Below are 15,800 nucleotides of genomic sequence, written 5' to 3' on the forward strand. Positions count from 1 at the left end.
ACTAAACCTAAAAATTGGAAAAGAAGAAAAAGGACCAATACACTACTGATAAACATTTTACATTCAAAATGGTATCTGAACAGTTGTAAAATACAATAGCTACAGTGAGTAGCATTTCCATAAAGACTTTATAAATACTCAATTTACAACAAAATAAAATACATTTTGGAAAAAGATTTTCTTTAAAAGAATGCTTTAAAAACACACCATAAACCATATATTTATACAAACTTAGAAATAAATCACTTACTTATTATAGACCTAAGGAATTCACTTTGGTTATAACTTCCCTAATTTAAAAACTAAGCTTTTATTGTGTACAGAAATAAAAGTACTTTTAATATGCATATTTATACATAATATTATATATAAATGGAATTTAAAATCCTCTTTTCAACTGAAATTTATTTAAAAGATTCTTATCCTCAAGTGACAAGTACACAATGTAGAATTGACACCATGTTCATCTAACATGCAAAAAAGGATATGCATTTAATGGTGCCTAATGGCAAATGGAAGAGAAAATCCAAGAATATCTAAAAAGACACACAAATTTATTGAAAATGGTACCAAGAACACAATGAAATATTAAAGAAATAAATTAAACAAAATGAACTCTTTTAGTTCCATGTAGGAAAGATTAACTGTATGTAAAACCATTTCCCAGTTGATTATCTAATTTCCTCAAAAAAAAAAAGGAGTCTTTTAGAAAAGTTCTCTATTTTACTCATAAAGTTATTATAAGTATGTACACATCTATGAACATAACCTATAAACACAGAAATAAGGTACAAATACAGACAGTGATAAAAATGGAAAAAAGAAGAAAGAATATATTATAAAGTCTGACTAAACAATGGACCATATTAAACATTCTGATATTATATGAAATGACTGGATCACCAATATTCTGAAACAGGTCCAACGTGTCACCTCTATACAACTAAACAATGCCACAGAATTATCTGAGACTCACTCCCTACAACCTCACTAAACCAGACATAAGCAGAAAGTAGACAGCAGAAGGACATAAAAAACAGATCACACATGACAACAGGAAAAGGGACAACTGCAAACACAAAGACAGAAACTTAAAAAACTTAAAAATAAATAAATAAGCAAACCAACAAAAATGAATTAAAAGTCAAATATGAGCAATGTTCTGTAACTATAAATTATTGGTTAAAAACTTGAGATACTATTATTTTCTGGCATGTACATTTAAGATGAGCAGGTATCCAAGACATCCTAATTTTACAAGGAGTTTTTCTAGAAAAATATATAGCATGAAAGGGCAGTAACCCAGTTATGAAATTATAAAGCATGGACATGTTATAATACTCTACTATTCCTGATAAAAGTATAAGATCACATAGTTAAAAAGAAACACAATGTCTATATAGCTAAAGAGAAATTTAATACAGGCATATGGAATGATTATGGCAACAAAATAACTTAAAATAAAAGCTGGGATTTGACAAAAACTCTAATTAGCATATAGCATGTGGTATAGTTTTGTTAAGAAAACTGCTGACTAGATGTAAAACCCATAATATTGATACGAGGCTTTCTATTACTATGCTCCACCACTAAGTCTTCAGAGATGAACCTTCCATCATAAAGGGCATAAGATCCATGAGGTAATTTTTAAATAATACTTTTTGGGGGTGTGTAGCTACGAAGCATCTCATATTTCAACAAAAACGATTTTTAAAATACAGCAAAACAAAACATTAACAGTAATTTAAAAAATTATGATAGGAGCAATTTTAAACCAATTTTTTGAGCTATATATGAAACTAAGAGGACAATGTCTAAAACAGTGGTATGTCAATCAAACAGGGACAACAAGGTAAGAAAAGAAGCCATTTTCATGAGTGCAGAGCATGGACTATTGATGGTGACAGCACAAAGAGACAGAATCCCTACCGTTATTTAATTTCAAACAAAGGGTTATAAACCAATCTTTCAAATCCTATGATATGAAAACATGAAAGGGGTTACTATTCCATTTCTCTTAAATTTTAAATTTGTAGTTAATGTTTATTCTTTAAAATTTATAAATGTATTAGTTGTCAATCTTCTTGAATCACTGTTTTATTCATAACATTACACACATCTAAATTAAGAAAGATGTGTATCTAACTTTGAACAGATGCTTCAGAAGTTACTGTATAATTAGCATTGTACACAAACCTGAAATTCTCGAAGAAGAGTTGAAATGTTGGCTTCATTTGCCAAGTTTGTCAAAATTTCAAGCTATCATAGAAAAAAAGAAAAAGTATACATTTTAAAATACAAATAAAAAAGGATGAATTTAATAAAGGTTAGACATTTAATAGGAAGGTAATTTCTTTTTTTTTTTTTAAATCACACTATTATAAAGGTTGTGAGGCATTATATCCTTCAGGTGAACTTTATCTCCCTATATCTACAAATAGAGAATAATTATACAGTGCTTAAAAAATATTTCCAAAAGCGAATCCTGTATCTTCTTTTGTTTGTCCCAGCTTTACAGTGTATATCTAATTAACCTAAAGACTTAAGGTAGTTTGACTTCTTTTTCTATTATTAATAAAGGTAGAAAATAACTTGCCCCCCATGCAATACCTCTGCATTCCAAATAAAGTTAATTCTCTTAATTTGTTCTTCTTCATCCTATCAGCCCAAATACTGAGATATTATACTTCTCTCTTCTGGATTTATAATTATAAGAAATATGCAATTAAAAATTCATCTCCAATAGCTTCACTAAAAACATTTCAGTTTCTACTCATAAGAAATATTCAATATGAAGGAAAGCATGGAAAAGGAAAAAAAGAACAGAGAACAGACGGAGCGTGGAAACCGAGTTTAATTAAAAAAAAAACAAAACAAAAAACCTAAGACACAACTAAATGGAAGGATAAATTTACAAAATAATTGGTTTGCAGTCATCAAAAGTGTCAATGTCCTGAAGGTCAAAAGAAAGACTGAGAAACTTTCAGATTGAAAGAGACTAAGGAGACAACTAAATACAGTAAGTATATGATATGGTATTGGATCCTTTTTATTATATATTGAGATAATTAGTGAAACTTAAATATAAGTGATTATTGCATAGATATGCTGCATCAGTCTTAATTTTCTGGTTTTCCTGGTTGTACTGTGGTCTGTAGGACAATGTCCTTGTATGTAGGAAATATACACAGATGAATTTGGGGGTGATGTGGTATCAGCCTGGCAACTCTAGAGCCAAATGGTTTGGATAAAACTGCTTCTTTTTACCTTTTCTCTATGTTTGAGATTTTTTTTAAATTGTACAGAAAATTTAAATGTTCTCATCAAAATAAAATGAAAAGTCAAATTCACAATCTAGGATAAAACACTAAATCCAAACTCTCTATCACTTAGAACACACAGTGCTGAAATTATCTATTTATATGTCTGTCTCCTTCACATATTATAAGTTATTTAACGTGTAGGTAGCATATCTTCACTAGTTTTTAGAATGTAGCACAGTAATTAGTATGTAACAATGTAGTTTAAAAAGTGTAAAGGAAATCGCTCAATGTATCTATTTTTTTAAAAAGTAAGTCTCCATTCTGTAGATGTTAGAAGTTATAGCAATAGTGTCAAAGTAAACATGCATTAGAGTATCTGAAAAATAAAGAGCATGCATACCTTCAGTATCTTGATCATTGTTGGATCAGTTGACCTAACATAAAAACTCTTCAGATAAGGTTCAAATATACCCTAGATTATAAAAATAAATACATGTAATTTATGGTACCAATGTATTCATTTCTCTCTTGAATTTTGTGTTCACAATGTACGTACCTTTCTTTGAATTGACATAGTTGCTATATTCTGTAGGACAATATATTGCACCTCCCTAGAAATTAAAGAATTTTCACTGAGTATATTTTCCAGTGAAATTATCTTTAAGTAAACAGTACATTAAAGAAAAAGAATCAGCAATAAGCTTCATATTGAATGGAACTCCTAAATATACTATTGAAAAGTTTTTAGTAAATCTTAGACATTTATGCCTTCTTTTAAAACACACTTTCCTTATAAACTATTAATAAATTAGATTTGAGTCATCATGAGAAAGAGGTAAAACAAATTTTATAATACTGTATTCCTAAGATTTAAAGCCAATACTGTAGCTGCTCTGAAAACATGCAAAGAAGGTATTCTTAGGGCTAATGGAACAAACATGACCAAAGTGTTAATATAAAATCAACTGGAAAACTCACCATGTGACTCAATTCTGCCAAGAGTGAGAGAAAGGTTAAAAAAAAAAGTCATGCTATTTTATGTTCAAATATCTAAGAAATGAACATAGAACTGAACCTGGTATAATGCTTCATGTGAAAGATGCATTCCAGATCCTTTTGATAACCTTTGAAACAGCTATGGAAAAGAAAAATTCCTGAACTGATGCAAGGGGAAGAATCACTGTGTATAAAGACAGAGGAACACCAAGGAAACAGTATCTTACTAAGGAATGGCAAAAGCCAAACTAAAGTTGTGGCATTAAGTTTGAGTGAAGGACAAAAATAAGTATTTATCTTTCTCCCCCAACTCTGTTAGCAGAAGGATTCAATGAAAAATTTAATTTAAAATAACTGATTATTGCAAAATTTCCAGGGTAAGCTAAAAAGCTTGAAACAACTGTATTCTTAAATACAGAAAACAAAACAAATCACAAAAATCTGATCTTAAACTGTGAAAGTACATGTCATGGGAACTCAATAAAAATTTTCTAAATTGTTGACCTGAACTGTTGAATTATAGAGAGGTAAAATTAAAGAGAAAAGTTTTCTTTCTTTCTTTCTTTTCTTTCTTTTCTTTCTTTCTTTCTTTCTTTCTTTCTTTCTTTCTTTCTTTCTTTCTTTCTTTCTTTCTTTCTTTCATTCTTTCTTTCTTTCTTTCCTTCCTTCCTTCCTTCCTTCCTTCCTTCCATCTATCTATCTATCTATCTATCTATCGGAAATGAAGAGTATGCATTTCTTTAAAATAAGTAGCTACTAAGAATACAGCTCTCCTAAATAGAGCAAACTACAGTAATTAAATATTATAACTTTACAAGAAGCAGCAATTTTGTCATTCAGCATATGTACTGCTTCATATAAGCTTGTAAATAATTACACTAAGTCAATCTGATAATACACTAATACAGTTTTTCAGTGATCCAGATTTAACAGAACTCCCAAACGTTATTACCATCACACTGAGAAATATTGAACACTAATACTAGGCTACTGGTAACATGACATATTATATACCAAAAAAAATTTTCAGTATTTATCATTAAATTTGAGATAAATAATAAAAAGGTTTTAAAAAAGATCCCCTTAAGTATGAAGTCTCATTCATAAAATATAGTCAGAGCCATGTGTTAAATGACTAAAAGATACATTTTATTTATTCAAACATTACACAAAAGAAAACACATATATAAAATCATGTCCTACCTATTGCTACGAAGTAAACGCACTAGTGATTTAGAAATAATGCCAGCTTCAGATTTTGGTGCTATGTGCCAATACAGCTGAGCAACTGCCATAACCACCTAAAAGATAAAGCATAAAATAATAAGAATTATGAACATTGTTTCATACTACAATGTACATTTTTACATATTATTTCCTTTAACTACTACAAAACTCCTGTGAAGTAAGATGAATAGGTTGTTACCCTTTGTAACAGGCTGAAGAGTGTTCCCTTAAGAATTCATGTCTACCCTTAGAATGTGACCTTATTTGGAAATAAAGTCTTTGCAGATGTTATTAAGGTAATGACCAAGATAGGATCATACTTGATTAGATGGGCCCTAAATCCACTGTGAGTGTCCTTATAGAAGACAGAAAAGGGCACACAGAGACACAGAGAAGGCAATCTGAAGATGGAGGCAGAGACTGCAGTGATGCCTGCAAGTCAAGGAATGCCAAATACTGCCGGCAACAAGTGGAAGCTAGTTTCCCCCGCAGAGTCTCCAGAGGGAATCAACCCTGTTGACACTTTGATTCTGGACTTCTGGCCTCCTGAAATGTGAGCAAGTAAACTTCTGTTGTTTCAATCCACCCAGTTTTTGGTAATTTGTTATGGCAGCCCTAGGAAACCAATACATCCTCAGAAAAGAAAATGGATGTTAAATGAACTACTTGAGGTCTGACAGCCAGTTCCTGGCAAAGCTTGACACACACACACCCCAAATCCTATACTCTTCCTAGTGCTGCTGCTGCTCTGAGGCAAGGAATTTTTTTTAAAAATTGTGAGCCTTTCCAAATTAAGTCAAACACTTAAGAGCAACAGCAATAAGTAGGTTAAAAAATTTCTAAAGAAAAGTCAGTACATTTAAATTATAATTAAGGGAACTCTATTAAAACAACTCCTCTAAAACAGCAGCATTTGAAATGATCTTGTTTTTCAAAATGCAGAACCTTAAAAATAGTCTTTGGTTCAAAGCCATTATAAGGATGATCAGAATGTCTCTGTCATAAAATGTAAAAGTACTATGTTTCCCCTATTCTCCTATATGCCTCTACGCTGAGATCCAGAGATCAAAACTCCAGAATTCCTACTTACTCAACGTATCCAGCTCAGCACGTGACAACAGCGGGGCTAGAGCTACAGAAGTTACATCATCTCATCTTTGGTTAGGAAGATATATTAATACTACTTTACCTTTGCTTACACTAAAAAGTTCTAACAAACATATGTCAGGAGTTTTACATACGGCTAAATAGCATGCAGTACCTAAAGGTCCTTGAAGTAAAAAGAGTAAAATTAAGAAACTTTTTTAAAAAATAGAATTTACAGGATCATAAATTTACTATTGTTTGGCATTTTCGTGTACTTTTTTTTTAACAAGACAGATTTATCGCTTTCAGACATTGCTCGGAAATTTGAAAAGTTTAAGGATATCTTATTTCTTCACTAGTGATCCACAAATACACTTTATAGAAAAACCCTCCTTAATTTAAAATCTTATTAAGGAAAACTCAATAAATGACTGACAATCTACAAATAGGTGACAGTTGTTTTTTTTAAAATACTACAGCATACTGCTGGCTGGTTAAGTATTCATATACGATAGAAAAGAAAGTTGAAGCATAATAAACTGTACTTTCTATATATGTCAATATTTTTTAAAATTCTCGATTCCACTTAGTACATTATCTATTCTAATATATTAATTAGGGCACTCCCAAACCCAAAAGGGCTAAATGATCTTCTTTTTTTCCCATATATACAAATCTAACTGTAAAGTCTCTTTAATATGCTAAATTTGAAACTTATAGTCTAATTTGTAAAAGCCAGGAGGGTAAGCTCCCGTAACTCCAAAATCCAAAACAACTAAAAATATGCAACCGCAGAGGCCTTCAACAGTTACATGTATGTTCATAATAGAGTATGCCCTATAAGCACTTTTCCATCCCTAACTATTCATACCACTACCACCTTGTCTAGATTGCTAGCCTCCCAATGTTTTTCCAGTATCTCTTATCTCCAAGTTAATTGACAGGACACTGACAAGCTAAGTTTCCTGAAACAAATTCTCAAAGTTTCTCATGTAAGTTGAGAATAAGGCTAAAACAAAAATATCTGTTCACAGGCCTTCAAAAGCCAGCTTCATGTATATTTAGGGGCATCAAATAAGCAGGATGCCAAAATGTATTGCAACAAAAAATAAACTACCTCTACTCGGTACACAATCAAATAAGCAGGGAACCAAAACATAACTGGGACAAAAATGTACAAACTATCTCTATTTTGTTTCACTATTCAGGAACAGTTTTAATCAGTAAGTATTTGGACTATAAAACCAATTTACAAAACAAAGTTAAATTAATAATTAGTTACTTATAAAGTAGAGTTTTAGATGCCAAGTTACAGCTACTTTAAGTACCATCAGGCCAAGCTAGAACACACTAAAATACACGTATGTTTCACAACATTAATAAAATAACATTTGTTATTACTGTGCATAGTTACTTAATTATGATTTAGAAACTAAATTACTAGGTGTAAGGTAAAAACTCCTACTAATTTCTAAGATACATATACAAAGCTCCAAGCACTAAATTCTCAAGCATCAGGAAACAAAGGAGCTCAAGGGAAATTCACATTTCAAAGTTTTGACTAATTAAACAGAATAATTCATTAAGAATTTTTTAATTAAAAGAAGTTAAGGAAAATATTTAACTTGAATCTACGAAGCCTTCAGATAAAACTTCCAGTTAACAGGAACACAGGATATAGAAAAGGAAGCAACCAGACAAACCCAGAGAAACATTCTGCAAGACCTGAGAGGTTTAAAAGATACAACAACTAGACGTGATGCAGCACAACTGGTTTAGATGAATCACTTGTTAAAGAATTTAACATAGAGTAGTATTACATGAGATGAAATTTTAGTGAAATAGAAATAGAGAACTGACCAGGAAAAAAAAATAGGTTAAAAAAATACTCTGTGTAGTATGATTTCTATCTTGACTTAAAAAATATACATGCTAGACATATACACATGTGAAGTATGTATATTTATGCAGAAGATAAAGATCTGGAAAAAAACTGCATTAAGATATTATAGCTATGACTTCTGAGTGATGGAAATATAATGCTTTAATTTTATTTAGTTTTGCTAGTCTGTATTTTCTAATTTTCGATTGTGCACATGCATTCTTCTAAAATACAAAGAGTTACTCAGAATAAAAAATAACTAAAACATATAAAACAAAGAAACAAAAAAAACTTAGACTCAAATTAGGATGATTTTTAATTATTCCTACCAGCTAAATGTATGAGGTACTATGCTAGTCTCTTCAAAACTCTTTTCACGTAAATACAAATATTATGGATTGATACACAGAGTAAGTACTCACAACTGCAATCCAATAACAGAGAAATACACACAGTCTTCCAAAGAACTGGGAAACATCTTGAGCTCATATCTAGGAGCCCAACTAACAAAAACTACAAAGAAAGGAATGAAGTCCAGGAGGCATACAGCTATCAAACCAACTACTCCTATCAAAACCTGATTTTAAGAATACAAACAAATAAATAAATGCTCTGTTAGCACACTCAAGAATAAAGACTTGTTTACTGAATTTATGTACTTTTAACCATTGTTTAAAAAAAAATTGTGTTATTTCTTATAATGGTTTTAACATACCGCTGCATTCCTGCTCTGAAGCAAAGGCTTTGTATTCCGGATTAAAAGTCTATGGTCTGGATCCATAGTATATGGCTTCTTCCTTTTGTCAGTCTTTTCCTTTTGTTCCTCATCAGAATCATAGAAATTCTTTTCATTGTCCTCTAGACCATCATCCTACAGGAAAGAAATCCAATTCCAAGATTAGTTCAGACTGTAAATAGTCCAAATATTACACAAAGAATGCTTTTTTAAAAAAATCTACAACAATGACAATATTTTACTGTAGAATACTACTGTTGAGGCAATTTGAAAATAATATGTTACCTATATGGAAGAAAGGCCTCGCTTTTTCTCATATTTTGTAACACAGTAACTGTCCTTTAGTGCAATAGATAATACTTTTGTATTACATGATAAACCTCTGAAAATATTAAATTACCATAGAAATACTTACAGCTGCCCAAAGGGAAAACCTGACCATTAAATTATAACGAAGCCTATAATGAGACTACCCAAAACCTGAAAACTGTTTCCATAAATTATCAGTCACTCTGTAACTGGATCAAAAGGTCAGAAGAAAGAAGAAAACAGTTTGAACTGCAACAGATAAAAGAAATCACTAATAAAGTTTGACAGGGGAAAAACTCGTAATTCAGTAGGTCCCTGTGTTGTCAAGAAAGACGCAGTTTGAGATTTATGTATATCCCTGAGAGTTGATTCTATGCTTTTGTTTTCTACTTTTTGTCTGAATTCTTTATTATCTCTGTCGGTAAAAATCAGCCTATAGGCATTTAGCCCTAAAAATAAACAAAAAGCACACAAACACAATAAAATCCACTTGGATCCTACTGTTTACAGGTAATTTCTGTTACCAAGTACCTGAAACATACTTTCCAATTTTAGGAAGATGGAATGGATATACTTATTCCCTATTTCTCTCACTAAGAACAACTATAAACTCAAGACATTATATACAAAACAAATGTAAGAAAGGAAAGGCAGAAAGCAGAAAGACTGGATAGGAACCTCAGGACCCTAGAGAGATACATAACAGTGAGCTTCCTGGATTTTCATTTTTACCTCATATATCAAAGATTGGGTGGAAGAGAAGCTGGTAACCCAGAAACACCAACAAGTATAGATAAAACAAACCCTCCAGAAGCCTGCTCTCTGTAGCCAAAGGACCAAGATAGGTAAAGTCTAGCAAGACAGAGAACTTTTTCAGAAAATAACTGCTCTAGTGCAGCCAACACTAGAGAAAGAAGTCACAATATTACCCTTCTCTCCACCAGCAAAGGCTGACACGGAGAGCCGAGATTTCCACCCTCCCCAGGCTGTAATCAGAGCCCCAACTTCCCACTGGGGTGTTACCAGAAAAGGCCAAGATGGGACTGAGACTTTAACCCCTACCGAGAGACAATGAGGCATTTCCATGGTGGGGAGACGAAGTGGAGAGCTTGGACATCCAAGCCCACCTGTCAATAACGAGGTAAATTTATCCCTCCCCACTAGGCTAGTGTAAGAGGATGCTTAGTGGACACTCCACTCAGGACCTGCAGCACCACCAGCTGGTGGAACAGGGACACACCAGTCTGTGGTGTAAATGGGAGACATATGTGGAACAGTAACAAGGCACTTCTATCCCTCCCAGCCAGAGAGCTATCAGGGGAGTTATGGTGGGGATCGAGACCCCAAATTCACCCACAGTAACAATGAGCATAATCTCCCTGAGGTGTCAATGGAGGCTGAGCAGGGAACTTGGCATAATGAGGCAGCTCACACCCCACTTTTCTCTGCTGGAATGGTGTCAAACCAACCTAGTTAAAACTGAAGGTTTGAATAAGATCCATAATCTCATAATACCTGAAATGTTCAGGTTTCAAAAAAAAAAAAAAACTCATCATTCCAAGAGCCAGGAAGATCCCAAACTGTATGAAAAAAGATAACCAGCAGATGCCAACCACAGGACGACAGGGACATCAGAGTTATTTGACGAAGATTTTAAAGCAGCCATCATGAAAATGCTTCAACGAGCAACTAGGAACATCTTTGAAACAAATGAAAAATAGAAAGCCTTAGCAAAAAATTACAAAATCTAAACAAAGAAACAGAAGATATAAAGAAAGACCAAATAGAAAGTTTACAACTTAAAGATACAAGAACCAAAATTAAACAATGAATGTGGTCAAAAGGAGTATTGAGAGGACCAAGGAAACCATCAATGAATTAGAACATACAATAACAAAAATTACTCAATCTTAACAAAAGAGAAAAAGTAGACTGAGGACAAAGATAATGGGAAAAAAGAAGAAGAAGAAAAAAAAAAAAAAAAGAACTTCCGAGAGCTGTGAACTATAACAAAACAGCTAAAACTTCCTACCATCCAGAAAGAGAAAAGAAAGTGGGTAGGGCTGAAAGAGTACTCCAAGAAATAATAGTTGAAAAATTTCTAAATTTGGCAAAAGACCTAAAACTACAGATTGAATAAACTGAGTAAATCCTAAGCAGGACAAACCCAAAGGAAGCCATAACAAGACATGTAAGTCAAACTTCTGAAAACTAAAGAAAGAAAAAGAAAAATATCTGGAAAGCAGCATGACAGAAACGATACTTGAGAGGATGAGGGAATGGATCCAGACAATCAGTGACAAGGATGAAAATGCAGGACAGATTGAAGAACTACCTAGAAGCTGAAATGAATAGAATGCAGTGACTGAATGTGAAGAACGAGATTGGGGCACTCAATAAGGATGCCGCATTCCCAGCTGGGATGACCAAGCAGGTGATGACGCTACCAGGTAAGATAACCTCGTCCAGGAGTATCTCTCTTTTCCAAGGCTGCTCACTATACAATCATCCTTATAAGATAGTCCAGAACCTATCAATGCCTTTACAAACACGAGCTGCAAAAATGAGAAAAACCAATGAAGAATCATCTCCCAATAGTTTCTTTTGCTCATGACTTAAACTTAGTCTTCAAAGGAAACCTTCTTTCTATAAATTAACAAAGTCCCCCTAGCAAAAGAAAATTTATAACTTGTGATCTCTAGTAATTTTTCCTTCAACATGGCACAACACTTTTTAAAAACAGTTATTAGCTAGGCACAGAGTTTTCAGACTTGAGACCAAACACACAACCTATTAAAGAGAACACTGATAAATTGGATTTCATCAAAATTAGAAACTCTTGTTCCATGAAAAATCCTCTTAAGAGGAAGAAAAAAACAAATTACAGATTGGCAGAAAATACATGCAACTACATATGAAACAAGGGGCTAGTGTCTAGAATATAAAGACCGCTTCCAAAATTCAGCAGTAAAATAGTATAGCTGCTATGAAAAAAAACAGCATCGCAAGTCCTCAAAAAATGAAACAGAATTACCATGTAATCGAATAACGGCCGCTTATCAGTATATACTCAGAAGAAGTGAAAGCAGAGACCTGGAGAGATATTTGTACACCCATGTTCACAGCAGCATTATTCACTACAGCTAAAATGTGGAAATAACCCAACTGTCCATCAACAGATGAATGGATAAACAAAATATGGTATAGCCTTAAAATAAAATCCTATTTGGCCATTTAAAAGGAACAAACTACTGTTACTTGCAACAATACGAATGAATCTCAAAAAATAAACTAAATTGAAGGAACCAAGCATATAAGAGTAAATATTATATAATCCCATTTATATGGTATTTCTAAAGAGGGCAAATCTCGAGAAACAGAAAGTAGCTCAGTGGTTGCCTGTAGCCAAGGGTGGGAGTGGAGGCTGGCATTGAATGGGCACCAGGAGACTTTTGGGGTGATGGAAATGTTCTAAAACTGGATTGGAGTGATGGTTGTGCAACTGTGTAAATTTACCAAACTCATCAAACTGTATACTTATTTTAAAATAAGTGAATTCTATGAGAGGTAAATTATACCTGAATACATCTATTTTGTAACAACAACATCAACAAAAAAAGGGCAAAAGAAACTGTTACAGACTGAATTGTGTGTCCCCCAAAATTTACATGTTAAAGCCTCAATGTGACCATATGCCAAAATAGGGCCTTTAAAGAGGTAATTAAGGTTAAATGAGACCATATGGATGGAACCCAATCCAACAGGACTGGTATCCTCAGAAGAAGAGGGAGAGGCCATATAAGGACACAGCAAGAAAGCAGCCACCTGCAAGCCACGCAGAGTGCCTCAGGAGAAACCAAACCTGCCGACACCTTAATCCTGGACTTTCAGTGTCTTGGAAGAACTATGAGAAATAAATTTGTTTATTTAAGTCAGTCTGTGGTATTTTGTTACAGCAGCCCCAGAAAACTAGTAAGAATTTTAATAACAAGAAGTAGGGGGCTGATGTAACAAATACCTAAAAATGTGGAAGTGGCTTTGAAACTGGATAACTGGTAGAAGTCCGAACAGTTTTGAGGAGCACATTAAAAAAAACAGACTGCCTTGAAGAGACCGTTGGTAAGAATAGGGACTTAAAGGTGACAATAAGACATCAGACAGAAATGAAGAACATGTCTTTATAAATTGGAGGAAAGGCAATCCTTGTTATAAAGCAGCAAGAACTTGGCTGAACTATGTTCTAGTGTTTTGTGGAAAGCAGAAGTTAAATGTGATGACCTTAAATATTTAAAGCTCTCCTCCTTAAAGCTGAGGAGACTTCTAAGCAAAGTGTTGAAGGAGCAGTCTGGTGTCTCCTTGCTGCTATCAGTGAAATGAGAAAGCAAGATAAACTGAAGGAATTTAAGCAAAAGGGAACCAGAACTTGAAGATTTGGAAAATGCGCAATCTACTCATATTGAAAAAAAATCAAGAATGTGTCTTCAGAAGACAACACCAAGGGTGTCGCTGGAAAAACATCTGACAACGAGATCATGGGTGCCACTTGTGGGTTTAATCAGACATCTCAGCTGAAGCCAGGAATAAGGCTGGGATTACACCAGCAGAGATGCTGCCAGCTTCACCTAAAGAGAGATGGGACAAAATAAAACAACAACAAAAAAGGCTGTCAGACTTCTGGGATTCCACAGGGCAGCTCACTGTGAGGGGGCAGACAGAAGGCAGCCATCTGTAAGTCAAGGAGAGAGGCCTTGGGAGAAACAAAACCTACCAACACCTTTACCTTGGAGTTGCAGGCTCCAGAATGCTCAGAAATAAATGTCTGGTTGATCAAGCCACCCAGAAGGTGGTATTTTGTCAGGGCAGCCCTAGCAAACTAATACAGTCATCAACAAACAATTACTGAAGGAGATACACAAATGGTAAACAAAGCACATGGAAAGATAATCAACTTCATTAGCTAACAGAGAAATGCAAATTACAACCACAGCAAGGTGGTTTTGTTATGGTATGCATATCAGAATGGCTCTCATCCAAAATTAAATTTGAAAATAGTGACAACACCAAATGGTAGTAAGGATGTCGAGGGAATGGATCACTAATACATTCACCAGTGGTGAATGTAAAAGGTTACAGTCACTCTGGCAGGTTGGCAATCTCTTGCAGAACTAAACCTGTAATTACCATACAAACCAGTGATTGCACTCCTGGGCGTTTATCGCTGGGAAATGGAAATTAATTCTCTTACAAAGATCTGTACACAAAATACTCACAGCAGCTTTATCCCTATTAGCCAAAATGAAAACAACACAGATGTCCTTCAATGGATGAGTGGTTAAAAAACTGGTTAAACAAATGGTTAAACATCTATGCCATGGAATACCACTCAGAAATAAAAAGAAACAAACTACTGATACATACAACTCTGATAATCTCCAGAGAAGGATCCTGAACCTGAGTGAGAAAAATTAATCCTAAAAGGTTACATAATGTATGATCCCATTTATACAGCATTTTTAAAATGACAAAATTATAGAGCTGGAAAACCAATTAGAGGTTGCCAGGGGTTAAGAGGGAGCAGAGTTAAGCATAGGGACAGAAAGGGGTTTAGCTATAAAATGGTAACATGAAGAATACTTGTGATGGAAATGTTCTGAATCTTGACTGTATCAACATCAGTATCCTGATTGTAATACCTTTCTATAGTTTTGCAAGATGTCACCATTGGAGGAAAATGAATAAAGGTTACAGAGGATCTCTCTCTATTATTTCTGACAACTGCATGTGAAACTACAGGTACCTTAAAATAGAAAGTTTAATTAAATAAAATTAAGGAGAAGAAAATCAGTAAATCACTTAAAAGCAATTTGCATATATTTACTGTTATAAGAGAACAATAAAAGAAATTACCTATATTGTTTTTAATATCGCTTAATGAATTATGTTTTCCTTGCTAAATGCTTATAGTTAACACACAAACTTTACTTAAACATAACTGAAGACACTTTTCATCAAAAATATGACCTTTAGGTTTCTTGGAAGTAAGCATATTATCTCATTGCTTTTTAAATCCATAATAAAAAAATCTTAAGAAATTCTCTAAACGGAAGAAACTCACCAAATTTATACTCTGAAAACAAAAGGTATTTTTAAAGTAATACCTATCTTTAAACGTAAACTAGGAATTATACCATTATCATCTTCTTTGAATACACAATTCAAAACAAATTACTTGTCTCTTGTTGCTAAAAAAAAAAAAACCTAGAATTGAGATACACTTTTATATCAAGATCAGACTTGAGTG

General features: G+C 33.4%; 1 protein-coding gene across 1 annotated transcript in view; it reads right to left on the minus strand.

The window, feature by feature from the left end:
• AP3B1 (adaptor related protein complex 3 subunit beta 1) overlaps positions 1–15,800 on the minus strand; it is a 220,474-nt gene that overhangs the window by 115,098 nt on the left and 89,576 nt on the right. The window contains exons 8-12 of the mRNA XM_006186723.2: positions 9,170–9,325; positions 5,463–5,560; positions 3,820–3,874; positions 3,664–3,735; positions 2,197–2,259 (exon numbers count right to left, since the gene is read on the minus strand). Coding sequence (XP_006186785.1) covers positions 2,197–2,259; positions 3,664–3,735; positions 3,820–3,874; positions 5,463–5,560; positions 9,170–9,325 — 444 coding nt within the window. The remainder of the gene's footprint in view (positions 1–2,196; positions 2,260–3,663; positions 3,736–3,819; positions 3,875–5,462; positions 5,561–9,169; positions 9,326–15,800) is intronic.

Source organism: Camelus ferus, chromosome 3, assembly GCF_009834535.1.
Source record: "Camelus ferus isolate YT-003-E chromosome 3, BCGSAC_Cfer_1.0, whole genome shotgun sequence".
NCBI classification, from domain to species: domain Eukaryota; kingdom Metazoa; phylum Chordata; class Mammalia; order Artiodactyla; family Camelidae; genus Camelus; species Camelus ferus.